The following is a 24,919-nucleotide window of genomic DNA, read 5'->3' on the forward strand; positions in this document are numbered from 1 at the left end:
CCGGCTCTGCCGGCCTCGGCCCCCCTGGAAAAGAAACCCAAACCCCAGAAGCAGCCCCCACTTGGGCTCACGAAGCTGGGTGTGCATCCCGGCTACCCCACAAGCGGCCTCCTCTCCGTCCTTCCCAGCCCCTTTCCTTGGGCTTCTCTGTGCTCCCCTCGTGGGCATTTCAGCCCCAGCCTGCCTGCTTCCCGCGCTGCCCTGGAAGATGCTTTCACACTTGCCAGGCTTGCCTGCTGTCTGCAAGACCCCACCAGCCTCCTGCTAGCTTGAAGGGAGCAGCACGCCTTCCAGTAACAGCTCTTGGGCCGACAGTTCCCCGCCCTCCCTGCTGCCTGCCCCAGATCCCGCGCTGCAGCAGCTCCGGTCTCCCCAGGAAGGGGGGCCGAGCCCTTTCCTTCCAAACGCCGGGCGCAGGGAGGGAGCCAGGCAGGCAGGCCCCTCACAAGTAAAGCTTCATGACCTTGTGCGTCGTGGGGCAGTAGCGGGCATGGAGCTGGGCCAGCAGTGCCCTGGAAGTGGCCTTGAAGCGCGTGCCCTGGCTCTTCTTGTTCCACACGTGGACAGCATAGGTGGCATTGAGCAGCCGGGACAGCTCCTCGGGGCTGACGTCTTCGAAGTACTTCTTCCAGTTCTGCCAGGGGATGGGGTAGAACGCCTCGTAGGGCAGGGTGGTGACGCCGCGGCAGGTGTGGCTCTCGCCCAGGCTGCGGATGGAGCACCACTTCTTGAAGACCCGCGTGAGCAGCTGCGGGCCCTGGTGGCCCCAGATCCAGCCGTTGTAGTGGGCCACGAAGTCACGCATGCACAGCGCCATGAACTCGTGGTGGCGCTCGAAGGCCAGGAAGGCGCCGTTGAGGACATAGCGGGACTGGGTGCCCAGCGCGTTGGTCAGGTTCCCCAGGTTCTTGAGGACGATGAAGTCCGTGTCCAGGTAGATGCCTCCAAACTTCCACATGAGCGCAATCCTGGAGGCATCGGAGAGCACAGGCAGCACGTAGGGCTCCCACCGCTGCTGCAGGGCCGTGTACCAGGCTGCCAGGGGCGTGTCCCGAAACAGCTCCTCCAGGTCCAGCGGGAGCATCTGGACGTTGGGGAAGCAGCCCAGAAGCGAGAGGCCCAGGTGCCGGGGCAAGGAGGCGTTCCCGCCGGGCAGCCCCTTCATCAGGACCGCCACCCGGGACTCAGGCTGGGCCCTGGCTGCTGACTCCACGGAGCACATGAACAGGAAGTTGGGGTCCGTCCGGTCAGAAGTCTCCAGGAAGAAGATGTTGCCGGGAGGTGGGGTGCTGGAGGGCGGTGTGTGCGGGACCAAGTGCGGGCAGGGTACGTCAGCAGGCAGGTTAGAGAACTGTCCTTGGTCCCCGGGCTCTCCCACAATGTGCCAGTAGACCATGACGGAGACCAAAAACATGCACTTGAAGCCGATGATGAACAGGGTGCAGACCCACTGCCTCTGGGCACCCCGGAGCAGCTGCAGTAGGCAGTCGGGGGGCCTGGATGTCATCTCCCCAGATGATATCAGGAGACTCCAGCAGGAACTGGCTGGTCTGTAAGAGAAGAGCACCGCATTCGGGCCGGCCACTGGCACCCCTGACCCAAGAAAGACACTTCCTACAAACCCAGCCACAGCCGGCGCCGGCTTCCAGAGCCCACGGGCCTGCCAGGTGGTCAGAGCGCCACCTCCGTCCTCATCTGTAAAATGGGGGCAGCGGGCCATGGACTGAGGTCTGAGCAGGGTCCCTTTCACTCTGTGACATACCTGTGAGCTCCCCAAGGGCTGGGCCAGCACCACCTACGACGTGCGGCCAACGTGGGCCCAGGGCAGGGTCTGGCCTCTCGGCCTGGCAAGGCCTGTCCCCTTTGAACTACCAGGCTGGTAGCCTATGATCTGAGGCCCAGTGCATGCACCTCTAGGTCCCATTCAGTTCCACCAGCCGGGCCTAGAGCTGGTCCAAGAGGAAGAAATGCCAGCAGCCACAGGGACTTTTAGCAGGAGGCCTGGGGCTCTGGGGGGCCTGGGTGCTGGCAGCCAAGCTCGCTCAGGCGCAGGCCGGGTGGACCCTAGGCACGTGGGCATGCTGGCCGGGTCCTGAAGCCCTTGGGCAAGACATGACGGGGTGTCCTGGGCCCCTGGCTTCCCCAGCCCCTGCCTAGAGGGAAAGGGACAGGGAGGTTGTGCTATATATAGTCTGTGACTTGACTAGTGCCACTGCCCTTGGACTCTCATTCTCTCGTGATGCCCAGGCTGCTGCTGGCCAGGAGCAGGAACATTCTCGGGCGCCTTGCAAGAGGCCGGGAGGAACAAGAGAGGCTTGCGGTGGGACTGTGTGAATGCCTGGGACATGAGGGGCCCCAGGTCTGCCTGAACCAGCAGCAAGACGGTAATACTGGAGCGAGGGTTATATTCATTCATTCAGTGAATACTGACTACCCACCATGCACGTGTCAGGCAACCTTCTCAGCATTTCACACATATTAACTCATTAGACACTCGCAGCCACCCTGTGGTGAGGAAACTGAGGCACGGAAGTCTGGTAACTCATGCAGACTCCTCTGGCCAGCAAGTGGCAGGGCGGGATTTGAACCCAGGCCGCCTGGCTCCAAAGTCTGTGTTCTCTCCACTACGCCATCCTGCCCGGCAGACAGAGCTTGCCACGTGTGAATGCTCCTGGCACCTGGGGACTCAGTACACACTGACCTGGACAGTGCTCGCTATTAAGAGAGTCCTGGCCGCCATTTACTGTAACCCCAGGGGACAGCTGCACAGTTACCCCTTCAGAGGCCAGAAAGCTTGGGTGCAAAGCGGTGGGGGACTGGGTGCAGCCTGGGGGCCCAGGGGGGCCGGAGTCTACCCCTCCCAGGACAGAGGCGTCTTGCGGCCCGAGGGTGGTGCCGGGAGCCCGCGACTTGCTCCCCAAGGCTGCGGCAGGGAACCGTGACCACGTCATGGGCTGGAAACTGACCAGCCTGGCCGGCCCATGGTGGCGAGGTGGGGATCCAGGCAGCCTGGAAGGCCTCCTGGAGACACGCCCTGGCTCAGCAGCCAACCTCCTCTGCCAACAAGGACTCGGTCCTTCCACACGCTCTCCATGCCCGCAAATCCATCTGCAAAAGATGGCGAGAGACAGAGTGAGGCCGGGCAGGCTGGGCCTGCGGCTCTGCTGTTCATTGATTCCTCCACTCTCTGGGCCCCTCGGCCCCTTAGGGAACATGCTTGTGAGAAGAGAAGAGTTAGGTGCAGCCCTGCCCTGGAGGAGCGCTCAGCCTAAGGGGAGACCATTTGGAGAGAGACAAGGACAATAAACTAGATGATGGCTGAATGGAGCACAGGGACCAGCAGAGCGGGAGAAGGTGGCTGGACGAGAAGGGAATTAGCCAGATGGGCCTCCATGAGCGCCGTGGGGGCCTGCACACCTCTCTCCCCAGGACCCGGCTCAGTGCCCGGGACACAGCAGCCACACAGGAAACGGACTCGCTGTCTGATTCACTCACTCAGCAGCCAGAGGGCCGCTTTAAAAACACGAGTCGGGGGCTTCCCTGGTGGCGCAGTGTTTGAGAGTCCGCCTGCCAGCGCAGGGGACACGGGTTCGTGCCCCGGTCCGGGAAGATCCCACATGCCGCGGAGCGGCTGGGTCCGTGAGCCATGGCCGCTGAGCCTGCGCGTCCGGAGCCTGTGCTCCGCAACGGGAGAGACCACAGCAGCGAGAGGCCTGCATACCACAAAAAGAAAACAAAAAACAAAAAAAATAAAAAAACCCACAAGTCCGGCCAGGTAGCTCCTCTGCTCAGACCCTGAGTGACGTGGGAGGCCCAGTCCACGAGGTGCTGCGTGTCCCCATACCCTGACCTCACACCCACTTCTCTCCCCATCACCGCCTGGCCTCCTTGCTCTTTCAAACCCATCCCCCCACGCTGCTGTCCCAGGGCCTCCGCACCTGCCGTTCCCTCTGCTTGGAACGCTCTTCCTGCAGGTGTTCACACGGCTCATTCCTTCATCTCCCTTTGGTCTTCACTCAAGAATCATCTTCCCACGGGCCCTCCCCAGCCCCTCCAAGACTCCAGCTCCCCCACCACTTCATAGCCTCCCCCTTTAGTTTATTCTCCCTAGTACTTATGCTAACATACTGTACGTTTTTGTACTTGTTTGTTTGGGTTATTTATTTGGAACATAACCTTAGGACAGGTCGTTTTTTGTGTTTGGTGTGTTTTGTTTAGCCTCCAGAATAGTGCCTGGGTCTTGGTATGTAGTAAATAAATATTGAGTGAGTGAGTGTCTCAGCGTGTGGACCAAGTGAGTGAATGAAGGAGTGAGCAGATTTATGAGTGATCAGAGAATTAATGAATGAAAAAATGAATGAGTTAGCGAATCAGCGAGTCATGAAATGAGCCAGTAAGCATGTGAGTGAGGAAACTGCGGGTCACAGGGAGGGTGAGCTGCCTGGGATCCCGCAGCCAGGGTCGTGAGTGGCAGAGCCATGATGTAAACCAAGAACCTTGTGTTCCCCTGGCCCTGGTTTTCCCCTGCAGGGAGAGAGGCTATTTCGGTCCTGAGTATTTTTAATCCACTATGAACCACACCGATGAGTGCACAGCGCAGGAGTGACCTGGCTCTGCCAGTGTGTGGGCAGTAGCAGGCTGTCAGGGAGGCGGGAGCCCTGGCCGACCGTGGTTGAGGGGGACAGACGCCAGCAGCACCGTATTTGGTGCTGGAGCCCAAGACCCGGGAATAGAAACTGTGTATGGGGCTAAGTTGGCCGCAGCCCAATACCCGTGTGACCTCAGGCCCAAAGCATTCTCCTGGTCCCCTAAATGGGCCTCCCAGCTGCAGCCCAAGTCCTGGCCTTTGTCAGTTGAGCCTGGCATGTTCCTGCCACGTCCTGTCTCCCTGCCTACCACTTCTAGCCCTGCACTGGGGAGGCCATTCCCAGTTAGCACAGAACTGTGGTCACATCTCTGCTCTAACTCCTTCTGTGACTCCCTGTCATCAAGATCCCCTGTGATCCATCTCAGGTTGGAAGTAAGGGCATGGCTGGTGGAGACAGAGGGCTAAAGGTCTGGCCAGAGCCCTGTTGACCTGGCCCTCGGCACCAGCTCTGTGGACCCCACTTTGGGAGCACAGGGGCCAGGCTCAGGCGCCTAGAAAAGGCTCCCGTACTGGGCGCTCATCACCCCTTCATGGCCTGCACCCACCTCTGCCCCACAGCAGGGGCGCTCCACCCCTGACCCTAGGTGGGCTCCTGTGTCCCGCCCAGGGCAGGAGAAAAGGGTTGTAAGTCACGTGTAACTGGGGTTCCCAGGGGAGATGGGGAGGCGGTCTGCTGGTTTTGCTTGCCCACCATCCAGTCCCACTTCTTTTTTTTTTTTTAAGTTTTTCTTTTTCTTTTTCTTTTTTTTTTTTGATGTGGACCATTTTTAAAGTCTTTACTGAATTTGTTACAATATTGCTTCTGTTTTATGTTCCGGTTTTTTGGCCGGGAGGCATGTGGGATCTTAGCTCCCCGACCAGGGATCGAACCCGCACCCCCTGCCTTGGAAGGCAAAGTCTTAACCACTGGACCGCCAGGGAAGTCCTCATTCCCACTTCTGATAACAGCACCCCAATTTCCTTTGGGGAACCACCCCTGCCCCACAGAGTCCACTCCCAACTCTGGGGTGGCCCCGTGATTCAGGTCTGGCTACTGCCTGTGTCGTGTTCCTCCAGCCGCAGTGCCCGGCCCCACCCTCTACCTTCGGAGATTAGAAGGTGCCATGGATGCTGGTGACCTGCTCACCGGGAGAGGACGTGCACAGGACCAAGTGAACACAAGACAAAAGCCCTCTGGCAGTAACTGCGTTTAGGAGCCGCGAGCTATCCCAAACTAGAGACAACCTGCCCAAGCTCTCATGCTAGAGGGGGTGAAATTGAGGCTCAGATATGCTCAAACCCACACAGAATCACAGCCGAGGCGGGACTAGAACCCAGCTCTCACACCAGCACAGGTGCGACTGGATATCGGGGTTGTGAATTCTCCAGTGTTTCCCTCCCACGGGCCCTGGAGGCTGGGAACCAGCTCTGGATGTGGCCTCAGGGGATGCAGGCAACTGCCTGTCCTCTACTTCTGGGACAGGTCACGTAATGCCAGGGGCCTCAGTTTCCTCACCGGTGGAAGGGGCGCGCAGTGTCTGCCCTAGGTACTGTGTGCACTTCTACCTGCACTTGGACCTTGCTGGTTCTGCTGTTGGTTGGGGGGCGGGGGGCAGTTTGGAAACCAAAGCCTGTGGGCAGATATGCATAGGAAGGGCAGAAGAGGCACTGCCAGAGGGTCCTTCTCTTCCTGGAGGCCCACAGGACTGAGGAGATAGCAGCTGATGGGACCCTGTCCTCTGAAATGGAGGGTGGACCCCAACCTGAGAGGAGAGGAGAGCCTCAAAGCAAATGATCACACCTTCTGAAGATTTCTCCAATCAGTCAATCAATCAGCAATTAATCAGTGCCCTAACCCCACCCCGTCTCGACCTCTCTTCCTGCTTTCTGTCCCTGGTCTCTCTCTCGGTCCCTCACACCTCTTCCTCTCCCTGTTGCCCCTCCAGGTCTGTCTGTCTGTCTCTCCCTCCATCTCTCTCCCTCTCAGCCAACCCTGCGATGCCTTTGTTTGGTTCCTGATCCCACGACACCACATCGGGGGCAGAGTTGCAATGGAAAGACACAGAGAGAGACAGCGGCCAGAGACCAGGTTGACAGGATGGAAAGGACCTGGAGGGGCAGCTGCCTCTCCCCTCGCCCCAAGTAAGCTGCTCCCCGAGCGAGGGACACGAAGGCCCCAGCTGGCACCTGTGCCCCATGCCAAGCCGAAGAAACCAGGATTAATTATGTACTGGGAGGTTTGGGGCTGGGGACCCAGGGGCGATGCAGTGGGTGACAGAGGAGACAGGGAGCCTGCTGCATCCTTCTGCTCGATGAGGAAGCATCTCATGGGGTCAGGAGGCCCTGGCCCGGCTTTAGCTGGGGTCAGTGTGTTTCTCAGTTCAGCCTGACCACCAGTGAGGGGTGCAGCTATTATTCCAGCTAATCGCAGCCCCCGCTCCCCTGTTTAACTTTCAGAAAATTTAGGTGACTTGTCCAAGGGACCATGGCTAGTGGCACTGGGGCTGGAGTCTGCTTCCAGGTCTACCCAACCCTGCTGAATTTGCTGTGTGACCTTAGGCAAATTACTTTCCCTTTCTGGGCCTCAGATTCCTTCTGCACAATGAGGAGGGGAGAACAAAGCTAACCAAACGTTCTAATGGTGGGGACACAGGGCATGTGCTGATCAACTTCCTTGATAAGTTAACATTTTGATAAGATACCTGAGGCTATACATTGAGGTATCCAGGGGAAGGTCACCGGGCCAGGAAATGGAGCATAGAATTCAAACCCAGGTCCCTCCTGACAGCTTCTGTTCTGCCACTAATTGGCTATGTGACCTTGGGCCTGTGCCTGCCCCATATCCTTTTCATCCACAAAGCTAAGGGGGGTGGGCTCTTTGGTCTTAGAACTCAGACCCTCCTGGGTGTGAAAAATCAATACTTAGAGCTTCCAAACCCTACTTGAAGGGTCTGCTGTCCTGTCTACCCCCGCTCTTTCAGGGCATAAATAAATGATTTCTGCTCAAGAATTAAGAGTGACAGTTACTAGATGTCAGTGATCCTTGTAAAAGTGGCTGTTTTGGGGCTTCCCTGGTGGCGCAGTGGTTGGGAATCCACCTGCCAATGCAGGGGATACGGGTTCGAGCCCTGGTCCGGGAAGATCCCACATGCTGCAGAGCAGCTAAGCCCGTGTGCCACAACTACTGAGCCTGTGCTCTAGAGCCTGCGAGCCACAACTACTGAGCCTGCGTGCCGCAACTACTGAAGCCTGTATAACTACAGCCTGTGCTCCGCAACGAGAGAAGCCACTGCAATGGGAAGCCCACGCACTGCAGCGAAGAGTAGGCCCCGCTCGTGGCAGCTAGAGAGGGCCCGTGTGCAGCAACGAGGACCCAACGCAGCCAAAAATAAAAATAAAATAAAATAAATAAACTTATTAAAAAAAAAAAAGTGGCTGTTTTCAGAGCAGAGGTTATAAAATGTTCTCCCTCCAAAGCCTGTAAGGTATTCCAAAGTCAGAAATCAAGCAGACAATGGCTTGCTCTTTGGGGGATATACAAACAGAAAAATTAGAGAGGTGGAGACCTCTTTTTCCAATAGGAATAAGGCAGATTCTTAGTTCTGAATCTTCCCTCTTCTACTGATGTCAGACAGAGCGACAGGGCAAAGAAAAAATAAAACACAAGCTACAACATTAGGGAAATCAGGAGCAGGAAAAACCCCTCAACTCCAAGTTACATGTAAGTGTGGCACAAAGCACATGAGGCCAGCAGATACAGCAGTGAGTGGGGGGGGGGGGGGGGAAGAACGGGGCGCAGGGGGCGCCCAGTAGCGCAAGATTGCAGAAATAAAGGAAGAGGGAGACTTCCCTGGTGGTCCAGTGGCTAAGAATCCGCGCTCCCAATGCAGGGGGCCCAGGTTCGATCCCTGGTCAGGGAACTAGATCCCACGTGCCGCAGCTATGGATCCCGTGCGCTGCAACTAAGACCCGGCTCGGCCAAAAACCTAGATGAATAAACAAAAGGAAGATGAACAAGGCAGGAGCCGGGGGCTCAATGAGCCGGGGGTCAAGGTTGGAGGCAGTGGCCTCTGTTCTTTAAATAATGGCAGTTTTATTTTATTTTTTTATTTTATTATTTTTTTTGGCCATGCCATGCTGCATGTGGCATCTTAGTTCCCAGACCAGGGATCGAACCCATGCCCCCTGCAGTGTAAGTACAGAGTCTTAACCACTGGACCTCCAGGGAAGTCCCCGGCAGTAGCCTCATGAATCAGGTTGGGTTCTGAGAGGCAACAGAAGCGTGGATGCAGACAAAGGCCATATTTTAAAGGAATAATCCGTTCATGTAAAAACAGAGGAGGGAGCCTTTCAGCAGAGAAATCTAGAGAACAATCCTGGCCTCTCTCCCAATTTCCACCAAAACCTCCTGTTAGTTGCTAGTCCAGGAAAATTCAACTCATTCAAATAGAGAGAAAAAAAAATTGTTAAAGGCATAAACACAACATCCATACAAATAAGCTACGTGAGTGAAGAGGGAAAGGAACACTGATGTTCCCTCATGTATAAAAAAGATTCACTATACAAATATTGCCACAAAACAAATAAAAAGTCTAATTCAAAATTGCAGCAGGATTTAAAACAGTCAAAATAAAAACCTTGAGAAGAGTAATTCCGGCTTGAAGAAAGACCAGAAAGCAGAAATACAAGAACTGGAGAAGAAATGGACAGAAAGAGAGATGGCAAGATATGAGGATAGGGACTTCCCTGGTGGCGCAGCGGTTGAGAATCCGCCTGCCAATGCAGGGGACACGGGTTCAAGCCCTGGTCCTGGAAGATCCCACATGCCACGGAGCAACTAAGCCCATGCACCACAATTACTGAGTCCTCGTGCCCCAACTACTGAAGCCCAAGCACCTAGAGCCCACGCTCCACAACGAGAAGCCACCACAACGAGAAGCCCACGCACCGCAACGAAGAGTAGCCCCCGCTTGCCGCAGCTAGAGAAAGCCTGTGCACAGCAACGAAGACCCAACGCAGCCAAAAAAAAATAAATAAGCAAATAAAAATTTAAAAAAGAGATATGAGGATGATAGGTGAGAACTGATAAACATGCTACATAAATAGTTGCATGTGTGCAGCAAATTCAAGTTTTGCTTTTTGGAATGTCCTAGAATTTCTTTTCCTTTTAATATTTTCTACCCACAGTTGGTTGAATCTGTGAATGTGGAATCCACAGATATGGAGGGCTGAGTGTACAGCCAAGCTGTTCTTTAATACAAAGGTTAGAGGGACTTCCCTGGTGGCGCAGTGGTTAAGACTACACGCTCCCAGTGCAGGGCGTCCGGGTTCCATCCCTGGTCAGGGAACTAGATCCCACATGCATGCCTCAACTAAGAGTTCGCATGCCACAACTAAGGAGCCAGCGAGCCGCAACTAAGGAACCCACCTGCTGCAACTAAGACCTGGCGCAACCAATAGCCACTATGGAGAACAGTATGGACGTTCCTTAAAAAACTAAAAACAGAACTACCATATGACTCAGCAATCCCACTACTGGGTATATACCCTGAGAAAACCATAATTCAAAAAGAGTCATGTACCACAATGTTCACTGCAGCACTATTTGCAATAGCCAGGACATGGAAGCAACCTAAGTGTCCATCGACAGATGAATGGATAAAGATGTGGCACGTATATACAATGGCATATTACTCAGCCATAAAAAGAAACAAAATTGAGTTATTTGTAGTGAGGTGGATGGACCTAGAGTCTGTCATACAGAGTGAAGTCAGTCAGAAAGAGAAAAACAAATACCGTATGCTAACACATATATATGGAATCTAAAAAAAAAAAAATGGTACTGATGAACCTAGGGGCAGGACAGGAATAAAGACGCAGACATAGAGAATGGACTTGAGGACACGGGGAGGGAGAAGGGTAAGCTGGGACGAGGTGAGAGAGTGGCATGGACATACATATGCTACCAAATGTAAAACAGATAGCTAGTGGGAAGCAGCCGCACAGCACAGGGAGATCAGCTCGGTGCTTTGTGACCACCTAGAGGGGTGGGATAGGGAGGGCGGGAGGGAGACGCAAGAGGGAGGGAATATGGGGATATATGTGTACGTATAGCTGATTCACTTTGTTATACAGCAGAAACTAACAGAACATTGTAAAGCAATTATACTCCAATAAAGATGTTAAATATTAAAATAAAATAAAGGTTACACACCAATAGTTTCAAAATATAAAGACTTAGGCAATAATGTATTATGAGGAAAACTGAGGAATAAGCACAGCCAACCAAACGGTGATTCGAATAACTTTAGCAAGCCCTCCAAAAAAGAGATGGTAGGAATAAGGATGACATAATGGAATGACAATGTTATCTAGTCAGGCAATGTAAAAATGATACAACTAAAAAAGTTGGTAGGGCAGGCAGAAAGAAGGTAGAAAGTAGAACAAGCTCAGTGGTTGCCTTATCTTTAACTGCCAGGTGTAAAAGCTAAACTAGTAAAAGTTTAAGCATATTTAAAGTACAAAGGTGATAGTGAGAAGGATAACACTACCCAATTATATTGCATCGAATAAGATACATCATTATGTCATATAACACTAAGAAATTAAAATGCTGCCAATTAAGCAATGTTACTTTGCTTTCTTATTATGCAGAATTTTTCTTTTGCAAGAATGTTTTAGTCAGATTTTTTAGCGTTTGTTTTTTTCATTTTTGGCTGCACCACACAGCACGTGGGATCCTAGTTCCCCGGCCAGGGATCAAACCCTCACTCCCTGCATCCTTGCATTGGAAGGGCAGAGTCTTAACCACTGGACCACCACGGAAGTCCCTTAGTCATATTTTTAAATCACCTATCACACCTGTGCACACATAAGAAGGAAAATAAGTGAAATAAATTTAGTAGGGTGTTCCTGAAACTTCACCACACGTAAGACCTGAATCTTCTGAATGACTTCAACTCGGTGTCACTGATGTCTGTGTTTTCCCACATGGTACCATCAAGTCCAGTTTACACAATGGACTTGAGCATCTGAGGATTTGGGTAGCTGTGAGGGTCCTAGAACCAATTCCCTGCGTGGATACCAAGGGACAACCATGTATTAATTTCTGGCCACACTTACCATCAAGTGTGGGTGATACAACACCTCTTAAAAGAGTGCTTCACTCTTGTCTCCAGAATTTTCTTCTGAGCTGTGGACACCTCTTCAGGTTGTCATGTCACTGCATGTGCAGGAAGTGGTAACTGTCATGAACACCACCTGACTGAGAGCTTCCAGAGGCACTGGGATGGAAACAATATATGCCTTACTCACTCAATACAGTATCAGCTGAAACACGGGAGTGACAAGAGAAAGGAGAGGATGAAGAAACAAGTTAAATTTAATGTTGTTCATAGAAGACAAATAATAGATACTATCTAAAGAAAGAAGGAACAAGAGGTTATTTTTTTTTTTTTAATCTTTTGGCTGCATCGGGTCTTAGTTGCGGCATGTGGGATCTTTTGTTCCGGCAGGCAGGCTCTTTGCAACGCGCAGTCTTCTCTCTAGCTGTGGCACATGGGCTCCAGAGCATATGAGCTCCGTAGTTGCGGCACGTGGGCTCTCTAGTTGTGGTGTGCAGACTCCGTAGTTGCGGTGCATGGGCTTAGTTGCCCCGCGGCATGTGGGATCCCTGACCATGGATTGAACCCACGTCCCCTGCATTGGAAGGCGGATTCTCAACCACTGGACCACCAGGGAAGTCCCTAAGAGTATTATATAAAGGATAAATATAAATGCAGCCACTAGAACAAAAATACAAGCTTTCCTAAATATCAGACTATTTTTAAATCAAAGAAAACAGACCACACAGTCAAAGAATAAAGAATATAGCCCTCCCACATGCACAAAGACACAGACACACATACCGCTCACAGCACGGGGGGTGGGGGGGTGGGGGTGGATAACAGACATCAGTCATATCAATAAATATAAATAGATTTAACTCACTTATCTTTACACAGAAAAAGATTTTTAGTTTAGATCTCAAGCAAAACCAAACTCTATCCTGTACTTGAGAGACAAACATCAAAAAACGTGATTTAGAAGGTTACAAGTAAAAGAATGAGCAAAGGTTTAAAGACACATAGAAACAAAAACCAAGCTGGGGCCATAATCTTAGTATCTGACAATGGGAGCTAAAGCCACACATCACTGAATGGGACAAAGAAGGGCCATTTATAACGCTAAGTGGTATCATTTACAATATGCACCAAAAACACTGCAGCAATTTTCAGGAAGAAGAAACTACAGGGATATCAGAATAGCTAGATTGAAACACACTAATAACAGACTTTAATTCACCTCTCTCAGCCCAAGAAACACAAATAAGAATTCAGAAGACCTACAAAATAATCAGAAGGTACTACTCTGTATCAAACTCTCGATTCACTTTCTTTTCAAGAGCTGATGGAATATTTATGAAAATTGAAAACCTTAGCAACACCCATAAACATAAAAAATGCAGACATTTTATCATCACAAGGCAGAATGACTAGAAATTAATTTAAAAGTCAGGAAATTAAAAAAAAAAACCTCTCTTGGACAATTCTTCAGTCAAAAGGGAAAATACAAACTGAATTTATAGGATTTCTAGAAAACAACCATAATCAAAATATCATGAATCTGAATCTATACGATACAGCTGCAGAAATACTCAAAAGAATATTTACAGCCTCCAATACATGTGACAAGTAAAACAGGACAGTTTAAAAGAAAGAAAGCAAGCACCAGGCTAAAAATGTTAGAAAAAGAACCACAAATAAACAGAAAGAATAAGGAAAGAAAGATTACAGTAGAAAAAGTTAGGAAGCAGATAAGCAGTAGAACTAAGAAATAGGGCCAAAAACTGGCTCTTTGGAAAAAATTCAATAAAATATATAAATCACCATTAACCGAATTAAGGAAAACAGAAAGTGAAAGGGATGAGAGAGCACTCAATGCAAACTGAGACATGCCAAATGGGAGAGTAACCAAAGAAGCAGAGGAAAACTTTTTTTTAAATCATAAGATAGTACTTTGCAAATAAAATTTAAAACCGGAAAAAAATAATTTCTAGACAAATGTAATAAGTCAAGCCTGTGCCTGGAACAGATAGTCTAGACAGGCCAACTTTCACATAAGAAATAGAATTACACAAGATCATTAAGAAACAAAAGCAACCGGCAGGACATTTTTAGAGAGGAATTTTACAAACTTAAATAACAGAAAATTCCAATGCTTTCAAAAGTGTTAAATAGCAAAATATATGAAGGAACACTTAAAAAAAATTTTGAAGTATAACATAGACACCAAAACCTCACAAAGATTGCACAAGATACCCTACTGACCGATATTGCTTATGAATATTATGGTAAAAATCCTAAGACAAGCAAATAGAATTCAGCAGCACATCAAAAGAACGAAACATCAAAACCAAGTGCGGGGTCTTCCCTGGTGGTGCAGTGGTTAAGAATCTGCCTGCCAGTGCAGGGCACGTGGGTTCGAGCCCTGGTCTGGGAAGATCCCACATTCCGCGGAGCAACTAAGCCCGGGCGCCACGATTACTGAGTCTGCGCTCTAGAGCCCGCGAGCCACTGCTACTGAGCCCGCGTGCTGCAACTGCCAAAGCCCATGTACCTAGAGCCCGTGCTCTGAAACAAGAGAAGCCAACGCAATGAGAAGCCCGCACACCACAACGAAGAGTAGCCCCTGCTCTCTGCAACTAGAGAAAGCCAGCGCACAGCAACAAAGACCCAACACAGCCAAAAATAAATACAATAAATAAATTTATAAAAACAAAACAAAACCAAGTGGGGTTTATTCTTGGAATGCAAGGGTGGTTCCATATTAGGATATCATTAATATAATTCATCCTATTCCATAGATCTAAGGAGAAAAATCATACTGTCATCCCCAGAAATGCTAAAAAAACTTGATAAAATTTCCAACACTCTTTCTGGATAAATTAGGAATCAATGGATACTTCCTTAACAAAATTATATATATCACCATCAAAGCCAAGAGCCAGCTTCATAGGGGGGTATGAGTACCCAGCTTCACACATGAGGGAACTCCTGTTGAAGACAGGAGAAAAACAAAGGTGCCCAGCACCATCACGGGCACTGGAGGTTTTCATCAAAGCAATTTGATAAGAGAAAGAAATTAGAGCTATAAAAACTGAATAGGAAAAAAAACAAAAAGCAAACCTGAAAAGAAAAAGTTGAAACAATTATTATTTTCATATGATACTGCTGTATACCTGGAAAAGTCAAGAGAAACTATTGAAAAACTACTACTAACAAAAGAATACTGTAAGGTGGTAGGAGACACACACACACACACACACACACACAAGCAGAGAGAAGCAGAAGATATAATGAAAGAAAAGACTCCCACCTACAGCCACCACAATACTCAGGGTTAAACTTAACAAAAGATGTTCAAAATTTATGTGAGCAAAATTTTAAAGCCGCTGACAACACAAAATACAGTTGAACAAGTGGAAAGTTGCACTATGTTTTTGGATAGAAGATTCAGCTTCATAAAAATGTCGACTTTCTCTAAGCCAATTTATAAATTGCACGCGATTCTGGAATTCAACAAGTTGACTCTAAAATTCATCTAGAAAAATAAACAAGCAAGAACCTACAGGAAAGCTCTGAGGAGGGACCACGAGGAAGGGCGGGCCTTTACGAGAGAGATTACAACACAAAGTACCAATAATTAAAACAACCAGTCTCAGCACACGGACAGACAGGGCAAATGAAACAAAAGAAATCACAGAAATACTGGATTGGCCAAAACGTTCGTTCAGGTTTTCCATAAGATGTTACAGAAAACCCCGAATGAAATTTTGGCCATTCCAATAATACGGTACTTGCATATCCAGTAAGGGCAGTGTTTCCAATCAGTAAAGCAAAAATGGATCTTTTTTTTTTTTTTTTTTTTTTTTGCGGTACGCGGGCCTCTCTCTGTTGTGGCCTCTCCCGCTGCGGAGCACAGGCTCCGGACGCGCAGGCTCAGCGGCCATGGCTCACGGGCCCAGCCGCTCCGCGGCACGTGGGATCCTCCCGGACCGGGGCACGAACCCGTGTCCCCCGCATCGGCAGGCAGACTCTCAACCACTGCGCCACCAGGGAAGCCCCAAAAATGGATCTTTTAATACAGGTGTTGGGCAAGCAGAGAAGCCACTAGGGGAAAAGAACCAGATGAATTCATACCTCAGAATGTGCCCTAGGATAAACCCCAAATATAAAATAATAAATGTTTCGAACAAAACATGGGTGAATTCCTTTATAACCTTAGAGTTGGAAAGGTTTTCTTAATTATGTGCGAAATCCAAAAGCCATAAAAAAAAAAAAAAAGGATAAACTTGACTCCTTGGAAAAAAAAAAACAAAACTTCCCCAAACCTTTCGCCAAATACCAAGAAAGTCAAAAATACAAGTGACAACTTGGGAATGACTTCTGTGTCCCTCAGATCCCAGAAGTCTAATTTTTCTGTTATAGAGAGATCCCAGAAATCAAGGAGAAAAAAACCCAACAATTCAAGAGAAAATGGGCCAAGGACAGTTCACACACACACACACACACACAATGATGCTTAAACAGGTAAGCAAGACAGGGGAGCTTTTTGTAAGTAAGAGAAATGCAAGTCAGAACACTCAGCAAATAAGATGTGCATGAATCCAAACCTTTGACAACACATTTTTCTGGCAAGGCTGTGAGGAAACAGGCCGCCCCCCATCCCCTGCACAGTGCTGGCAGGCAAGCCAAATGGTCCTGTTTCAGGGGCAGAGGGCAAGTGAACAACCTCTATCAAAATTACACATACATGTGGGACTTCCCTGGTGGCGCAGTGGTTAAGAATCCGCCTGCCAATGCAAGGGACGCAGGCTCAATCCCTGGTCCAGGAAGATCCCACATGCCGCGGAGCAAATAAGCCCGTGCGCCACAACTACTGAGCCTGCGCTCTAGAGCCCACATGCTGCAACTACTGAAGCCCACGCGCCTAGAGCCCGTGCTCCACGACAAGAAAAGCCACCGCAATGAGAAGCCCGCGCACCGCAACGAAGAGTAGCCCCCACTCGCCATAACTAGAGAAAGCCCGCGTGCAGCAACAAAGACCCAACACATAGAAAAATAAATAAAATTAAAAAAACAAAGTTAAACATACACGTACCCTTTCGCCACGCCATCCCAGTCTGTGAATTTATCCTACGGATAAGTGATATTTGTGTTGGTCACAGGTTTGTTTGCAACTGCAAACGCTTAGAAACAACCCAAGGTCTTTCTTGAAGGGACTGATTAAATACTCAGTGACACTGACACCATGAAAAACAATGTCTGCTCCCAGCGGGCAGGGACCAAGGCCACTTCTACTCATTAGTCTGGTCCCACATGGCCAGCACAGACCCTAGCATGTAATAGGTGCTTAATACATATTTTTTGAAAGAATGAGTAAATGATCCCTAAACTGCCCAGAAAGCCAGGATCGAATGAGGTAACCAACCTAGGGGAGTGGCATCTGCAAACTGGAAACCATGAGCGGGTGCAGATTACAACTGCTGGAAAGTGTAATTGGTACGTTCTGCCTCTCCATCTGAGGGTACAAAATAAGGTCAGAGGCTGTGTCCCTTAATATTGAAGTACCTGAGTACTCACCTGTCCCAGGAGAGAAAAGGTGACCTTCCCAGCTCAGCATGGTTAGTAAACGGGGGAGGCGGAGTAGGGTTTGCTTCAGGTATGGCTGCCTCCAAGTCTCGGACCTCCTCTCTTCCCGGAGGCCATCCCTCCCTCCCTGGGCTGAAGGTCAGGCCGCCTGGGGCCAGCTTCTCATGAGCAGGATGGAGTCACTTTCTGCGCAGTTCAGGGAGGTATAAGACACCATGAATCTGGACACCCACACATTTGCTCTCAGGGAAACTGGACTGGGAAGACTGGGGGCTGGGGTGTCACTTTATGCAGAATGGTTAGGGATGACCTCTCTGAAAAGCTGACATTTGTGCAGAGACCAGAGGAGGCGAGGCACACGCTGTATGGATGTCTGGGGAAAGCGTGTCCAGGGAGGAAAATCAGTGAGTGCAAAGGCCCCGAGGCATGTGCGCCTGAGGTGCTGCCAGAGTAGCAAGGTGGGAGGATGAGGGCACCAGGAGAGGAGGCCAGAAGGACAAGGGGACACTGGGCCATGGGGGGGAGGGGCCCTTGAGGGAGGGGCTGCCTTTGGGAGATTTTGAGGAGGAAAGGCTTATAGTGTGACTCATGCCTTTTTCTTTTTTTTTTTTTTTTGCGGCACCCTGCGGCTTGTGGGATCCTAGTTCCCTGACCAGGGATTGAACCCAGGCCCTCGGCAGTGAGAGCGCGGAGTCCTAACCACTGGACCGCCAGGGAATTCCCTAGTGTGACTTATGTATTAAAGAAATCTTTAAGATCTGGGTGCTTTTTAAGACTAAACCCCAGGGGACGTGCGGCAACAGGAAAGCAGTTATGGGACTCTTGTGATAATCCAGGGGAGAGGGAGCGTAGACAGGAAAGGAGGGGGAGAGCTTCTCTGAACAGATTCCCCCAGGCCTCTCCCTGCCCCGTCAGTGCCGTGGCCACAGCCCAGCTCAGCTCTCCCCGTCGTCTCTCTGTCTCTGTCGGGGGACCCACTACCCCAGCCTCCTCCCTGGCTTCCTGCCTCAGCCCCAAGAAGGTCTACAGACCCCACAATACCGAGACCTTGCGGGCACTTCCCCTCAGCGCTGCCCCTCTCCAGGCCCACGACCTCCAGACCAGCCAAGCTGGCATCTGCCATTTTGCTCAAACCATCAGGCTCTGGGAATTCCAGGCTTCTGCAACGTGCTCTTCCCTCTTCCCAAAATGTCCCTCCCCACTCCCCTGCCCAGGAACTTCCGGAGCAGAAGAGGTAGGAAGTTTGCCACTTGCCAAGAACACGCCGCTTGTCAGGCACCCTACCAAGCACCGCTCGTCCTGTGTCTTCATGTCCACCACGGTGGCCCCTTTTACAAACGACAAAACTAAGGTACAGAGGAAAGGGGCTACCCGGCTAGTAAAGGTGGGAGGCAGGATTTGCACCCACCCAGGAGTGTCTGCTCCCCAGTCTCAGGCCTTCCTTCCTCGGTCTCTCCTGACCTAGGTTGAGTAGAGCCACCACCTCCAGGAAGCCACCTGGATTTTGGCACTCACTCACTGTGGCCCGTGGGCTGGGTCCCCGGTGCTGCACACCCCAGCACACAGTAGGAGCTCGTGGCTACCTTCCAAAGGAGCATGTGTGTAAGCAGCCCTCACTCCAAACCCTGTGCTTCGCCCACAGCCTAGACCAGCGGCAGACCTTCAGAGCCCGCGGGTGGGTAAGTCCTCTGGGGAGGGGCCAGGGTGAATTTGGCCTTGGAGTGAACTGGGATCAGAGGAAAGTGGGCAATGAGCCAGATGTGGCTCACCGTGCCGGAGACTGTAAATGACATTAAATTAGGGAGGGCCTGGCACATAGCAGACGCACCACAAATGCGTGATGACTGGTTGAGTGGTGAGGGATACAGGAGAGCCATCTGGTACCCTTAATGCCTTTGAAAACGATGGCAAAACCTTGAAAGGAAAACCAACTCCTCTCTATTGCTCAAACTGGGAATTCCAAGTTTCTGAAACATGCTCCTCCCTCTTCCCAAAATGTCCCTCCACCTTCCCCTGCCCGGCAACCTCCTAACCATCATAGGTAAGATGAGAGCCATTTGCCAAGAATCCGCCACAATTGCTGTCCCTGTTCTCTTCATACCTTTGGGTACTGCCTCTGTATTTCCACAGCATGCATGCACAGACACTTCGCCAACGGTGGGATCACAGGGGGTGGGGCTTCCAGTCTTTCTAGAGTGTGTGTGTGTGTGTGTGTGTGTGTGTGTGTGTGTGCGCGCGCACGCGCACATGGTGGAGGTGCAGCGGATGTCCAGTCACCACCCTGCAGTGACACCTCCTGCTTTGCTCTTTATCTTGAAGACTTGAGGTGTGGGCACATGACATGTCAGCATTTTGGTTATACCCTTTCTAGTCCTTTTCTGACGCCTCCACTCACAAGGAGCAGTGTTTACACAGAGCTGTGGACAGGAGACGCACAAAAAGTGATCCTATTACACCCACTGTTTTACACCTGGTTTTATTTTTCACTTAAAAATATGTGGGGCCCCTGTCTTCTAAAACTAGGTGGTGGTGGTAGTTACATAACCAGACCCACTTCTTCTTTTTTTTTTTTTTTTTTGCGGTACGCAGGCCTCTCACCGCTGCGGCCTCTCCCGCCGCGAAGCTCAGGCTCTGGACGCACAGGCCCAGCGGCCATGGCTCCCGGGCCCAGCTGCCCCGCGGCACGCAGGACCCTCCCGGACCGGGGCACAAACCCGCGCCCCCTGCATTGGCAGGCAAACTGTTTGGAAATATATGCTATGCCTTCCCATTATGTCAGTAAACACAGCTCCATGCCCTAACTTTCCAGGGCTACATTGTATCTCATCATCTGTATCCCATCTTGACTACTTTGACTACTGGAAATGTGGCTTCTTCCTTTTTGCTTTTATAGACAACTCTGTGGTGAGTTTCTTAGCACTTACATATTTGAACACATCCTTAATTACCTCTATAGGACTGGCTCCTAGAAATGAGCTGCTTGGGTCAAAGGAAATGTAATTTAATGTTTTAGATACAGATCATTCACTTGTCTCCGGAAGGGTTTTAAAAAGTCCAAGTTCTCTCCGGTGTCAGGGCGTGCCCACCTTCCTATCCTCTCACTGCAGGAAGGGATGGGCGTGGCTGAGTTAACATTTTTTAAAAGCTCCCGGTCAAGCATGGAGCTATGTGGTTTAATAATAACAAGAGTGTATATTTCCTGAGGGCTTACCATGCACAGCCAAAGGTCAAAGCAGTTTTCCTTCAGTAACTCGTTTAATCCTCCCAATTAGCTGCCAGGCAGGTCCTCTTATAATCAATTACAGCTTGAGTTGGAAACGAAGCACAGCTGGGATTCAAACACCCTCTGCCAGGTGAAAGGAGCCAAGTTCACCTGGGGCTGCACCACGGCCAGGGGCTCAGATCTCACTGTGGTAAAGAAGAGGCGCTTGAGTCTGAATCCCAGTTCCCTCATCTGTAAAATGGGGCTGACAGCACAGGATGGCTGAGAGGGTTTAAAAAAGACCAGGTAACAAAGCGTCTGGCACCTAGAGGGGGCTCAGTTCATGGAAGCCTGCCCTCAACTCAGGCGATTGCCTTGGAGGCCTGTGGGAAGAAGCAATTGAAGACTTAAGACAACTGGGAGGGGAGGGGTGCCTCTCTGGGCTCCTTATCTGTATCTGGGACAATGGCTTCTGTGCTTTCAAATCGAGCCTGCTCACAGAACATAAAGATCTCTTTTCCCATTTTCTCACGTTCACCCAGCAACTCAGACTTTGCACAGGTGTGACATCCAGAAGGCTGTGTGCTCCTGCTGGGTGAGCGTGTGGGCGCAGGGGTGACTGTGCAGGCACCCACAAGGAAGGGAAGGGGAAGGGGCCCTCCTAGCCCTGTGGCCAGCCCTGTGGAGCTGGAAGCCCCTGGACTCACTGGGGTCTTTCCAGAGAGAAGACAAACAGAGGTAGACAGGGGAGGAAGGGACACTCACTCACCAAGCACCGGACAGAGTCAGATGGGCACCGCTTCCGATATCCACTAGAGATGGAGGCTCGGAGAGGAAAGCGATTCTCAAGGGCATGTGGTTAGTGCAGGGAGAGCCTTCTTTGAATCCAGCCCTGCCATTCATCAGCTGACTGACCCTAAGCAAGGCACTTCCCCTCCCTCTGGAGTTTGTCAGTGGGGGTGATAACACCTGCTACCTCCCAGGGAAGCAGGGAGGACTCAAGGGAATGGGGGGGCAAACAGCAACAGGGAGCTGGGGACCTCGGGTGCAGAACCCTCTTTCCACTGATGCTTTTTCTACCTCCTTCTCTAGGAAGATCTGAGCCGATTCATAAGATGTCCTCCCAGCCCCCTCCTTCCCACCTCCTGTCCTCATCAGCTCAGAAGATCCCTCTGGACCAGTTCCAGACCCCTCCCACCTCCTGCGTCCTCTGGGACCTCATTCTACCGACCTGCCCCTCCTTCTCCAGGGGCTGCAGCCACTCCCTCTTCTGGCTCTTTCCCATCAGCTTGTAAGTACAGTCAAGTCTACCTTATTGAAAAGCACACACACAGATAAAGTAAAATAAAAACTGCTGCTCAAATACACACACCATCAGCAGCAAAAACAGAAGCCGAATGACAACCTGGGAGAAGATCTTTGCCGCAAAGAGACCAGACAAGGGGCAAACATCTCATTGATGAACTCAAACAAATGATTAAGAAACACACAAAGATCCTAGATGTTCATACTCTTTCACCCAGTAATTTCATTTCCAGGAAATAACAAGAAACGCACACTCATAGCCTAAGGAAGTGGGCAATGGAACAGTCCCTTTGGAGAGCCTGCTGGTTCTAGGTATAACCATCCGAGAGGTTCATATCCAGTGACTACCAAGTAATTCCCTTTCCAGAAAAAAATCTGGCAATGTATAAATTTATGTATGAACTCAATGTAACATCTAAAAGAGCCAAATATTTTTAAAAAAAAACAACAAAACATAAATGTCAAATGAGGTCCATTAACTAAATAAGATGTAACAATATCTAAGCACTGAAAAATATAAAAAAATAATTTGAGAAAGGTGAGGCATTTGAGATGCTTGTATAAACAAGACACTCAAATATGTACCAATGTGTTTTTTAAGAAGTCTGGCAAAAAGGGCAACTTTTAACAATAGTTATATCCAAGTGACGTGAATGCGGAATTTTTTCCCTACTTCTTTCAGTTAATTCATTCAAGGAAAATGTAGTGAATGCCTACTGTGTGTCAGGTCCGGCACCGGGCTTCAGGCAAGCTTCCTCCCTCCAGGAGCTTCCAATCTGGAGAGAAGGGGTAAGGCTCAACGGGAGGTGAGGGCACACCTAAGAGGCGCCTGGCTGGAAGGAAGTGCATTCCAGAGAGCACTGCCTGAGCACAGCCTGGGTAGCCAGGTCAAAGGTGGAACCATCCCCTCTACCCACCTGGAGGTGCAGCAGCTGCGGGGTGGGCGAGCTGTGGTGGGGAAGAGCCGTTTTCACACGTCAAGCTTCCCTTTTCTCATCCACCCCTTCTTGTTAAGAATGTCCCTGGCAGCCACCTTGTCTCGCTCTGCCCTGGTACCAACTCAGACCCGAGGGGACCTGCATCCCCTGCTGCCCCGGGTCCTTGAAGATCTGGACCGCCATGACCGCGTGGGTTTGGGAGCTGCTGGCTGGGGCTGATTAGGTAATGTGGTGAGTCACAACCTTCTGATGTTCCAAGTAAGTCACCTTGAAAGATTCTGCCAACCCTGCACACACTGGGGACCTGGGACCCTTGCACACAGCAGGAGCAAGTCCACTAGCCTAGGCAGCTATAGGGCTTCGATGGGTACAGGGAAGCAAAACACATTTTACAGAATTTCCACTTCGGTGTTTGTCCTCTGGTATCTATCGCGTGACCCTAGCAGACAAGGAGGGATGGGCACCAGAGGCACTAGAAACATGTTTGGGAGGAAAATGAACAACTGAGAGGGTTCCATCTCAACCCTCCTTTTCTTTTTTTCCTGTTTTTATTTGGGCCTGATCTGGGGAGTCCCCTAGGGGACCTGGCTGTGGGCACTGAGGGGGTAGTCCCCGCTAGCCTGGGCCTTGCTTTGTCACCCTGAGCAGGACGACGACTCCTTCATTGGGAGGAGGTAACAAAGGGGAAGTCCTTGGACAGCTGGAGTGGAGGCAGGGGCGGGGGCGGGGGGGTGGGGAGCGCCAGAGCCGGAGCATACCAGGTGTTCCTGGGTGTTTGTTTAAGGAGGGCACAGATCGATTTCGGAGACCCCAAGGGGCTTCCACAGAGCGGTCAATCACTCAGCATTTGGGGGAGACCAAAAGGGTGTCCTTCTGAGAGAAGGGTGGCTTTTAACCCTCTCAGAGCTAGAGGCTTAGCTGAGTCTGACGAGGAGGTGGGAACTTCTGCCCGCAGGTGTCAGATGCGGAAACTGAGGCCAGGGGACTCCCCTAGCACGAAGGGGAGTGGACTCTGCGACTGGACCTCCGAGCCAGAGCCTCGCCCAAGCACACCAGTGCTCCCACTGGGACTCAATGTTTCCCATCTGGAGGAGAGGGAGGGAGACAAGCACGCCCGAAAGAGGGAGTGGTCTGAGGTTCCGGATCCCTGAGAGCGAGCGCTTAGGCCCGACTTTCCCCGCTTCCCGGATCCTACCCAGGCCGTCCCTCCATCTGGAGAGCCCTTCCCCCTTGTCGGCGGTCCAAAGCCTCAACATCCCTAAAGGCCCGGGGGGGACGCCTCGCATCCCCCGCAGTCTCCCTTCAGACGGCCGCTCCCCACCCCTCTCCCCAGCGGCGCCCCCTCCCGGGCCAGGGGCGAGCGCAGCGGGCGGTGAGGCCTCCCGGGGCGATTCCGTGCCCCCAGACAGAGCGGCGTGACTCGACCAAGGATGCAGCGCGGGCCGGCGGAGCCCGCACTCGGACCCGGGCTTCTCGCCCCCGCGGGCCCTCTCTCCCGCCGAGGGACCCCGGGCCGGGCGGCGCTGCCCGGAGGGCTCCCGGGCAGGGTGCGCCCTCCCTCCGCGGGCCGGGCTCCTGGCCCAGCCGCCGCGCTCAACTTGGGGCGCAGCTGGGATGGAGGCGGCGGCCGGGGGACCAGGGCGCCCAGTCGGTGCGCACACAAGGGTCCCTCCGGGACAGGTGGCCCGGGCGGGCGGCGGCCGAGCCCTCCCCACCCCTCCGCAGCCCCTGTCCCTTCCCCTTCCTTCTCGGAGCGCTCCTCCCCACCTGTGCCCGGGGAGCCCCCAGGTCAGTGTCCCGGAGCCCGCCCAGCTGCACCCTCCGCAGAGCCCCTCATACCTCAGGCTCCCGTGGCTCCGGGAGGCGGCCAACTGGTCCCAGCGGGCCGTCGGCGAGGCGGTGGGAGGGAAGTGCCCAGAGCCCGGCGGGCGGGAGCACCGCCCCTCAGGCCCGGGGCGTGGTCAGCCCCGCCCCGCCCCTGAGGGGGTCCCTTGCATCTTCACCGCTCCCGGCGTCCAGGGCTGGACCATCACCAAGCCGCGGGCCAGCAGGTATGGTGCGCTCGCCGTGCCTCCCTGCTGCCTGTTCTATGGGTTTATAATCCCATTTCCCCTATTTAACAGGTGAGAAAAACGAGGCTCAGAGCTGTTAAGTA

The 24,919-nt window shown here is 51.6% G+C and overlaps 1 protein-coding gene across 1 annotated transcript; it reads right to left on the reverse strand.

Moving 5' to 3' along the window:
• Window positions 1-328: 328 nt before the first annotated feature.
• On the reverse strand, window positions 329-24,056 carry A4GALT (alpha 1,4-galactosyltransferase (P1PK blood group)). Its single transcript, XM_027107877.1, has 6 exons — window positions 20,531-24,056; window positions 17,159-19,736; window positions 16,829-16,863; window positions 11,750-11,910; window positions 2,967-3,108; window positions 329-1,550 (listed from the first exon to the last, which is right to left on the reverse strand). Exon 6 carries the CDS (start codon window positions 1,505-1,507, stop codon window positions 443-445), a length of 1,065 nt encoding a protein of 354 aa, XP_026963678.1. The 5' UTR covers window positions 1,508-1,550; window positions 2,967-3,108; window positions 11,750-11,910; window positions 16,829-16,863; window positions 17,159-19,736; window positions 20,531-24,056; the 3' UTR covers window positions 329-442.
• Between the last annotated feature and the right edge of the window lie 863 nt (window positions 24,057-24,919).

This window comes from Aethalodelphis obliquidens, unplaced genomic scaffold, assembly GCF_003676395.1.
Source record: "Aethalodelphis obliquidens isolate GAN/ISIS:26980383/991018 unplaced genomic scaffold, ASM367639v1 scaffold8, whole genome shotgun sequence".
NCBI classification, from domain to species: Eukaryota; Metazoa; Chordata; class Mammalia; order Artiodactyla; family Delphinidae; genus Aethalodelphis; species Aethalodelphis obliquidens.

Coding starts and splice junctions, on each gene's coding strand:
- A4GALT (XM_027107877.1), bottom strand. CDS start 1,507: ATGACATCCAGGCCCCCCGACTGCCTACTGCAGCTGCTCCGGGGTGCC.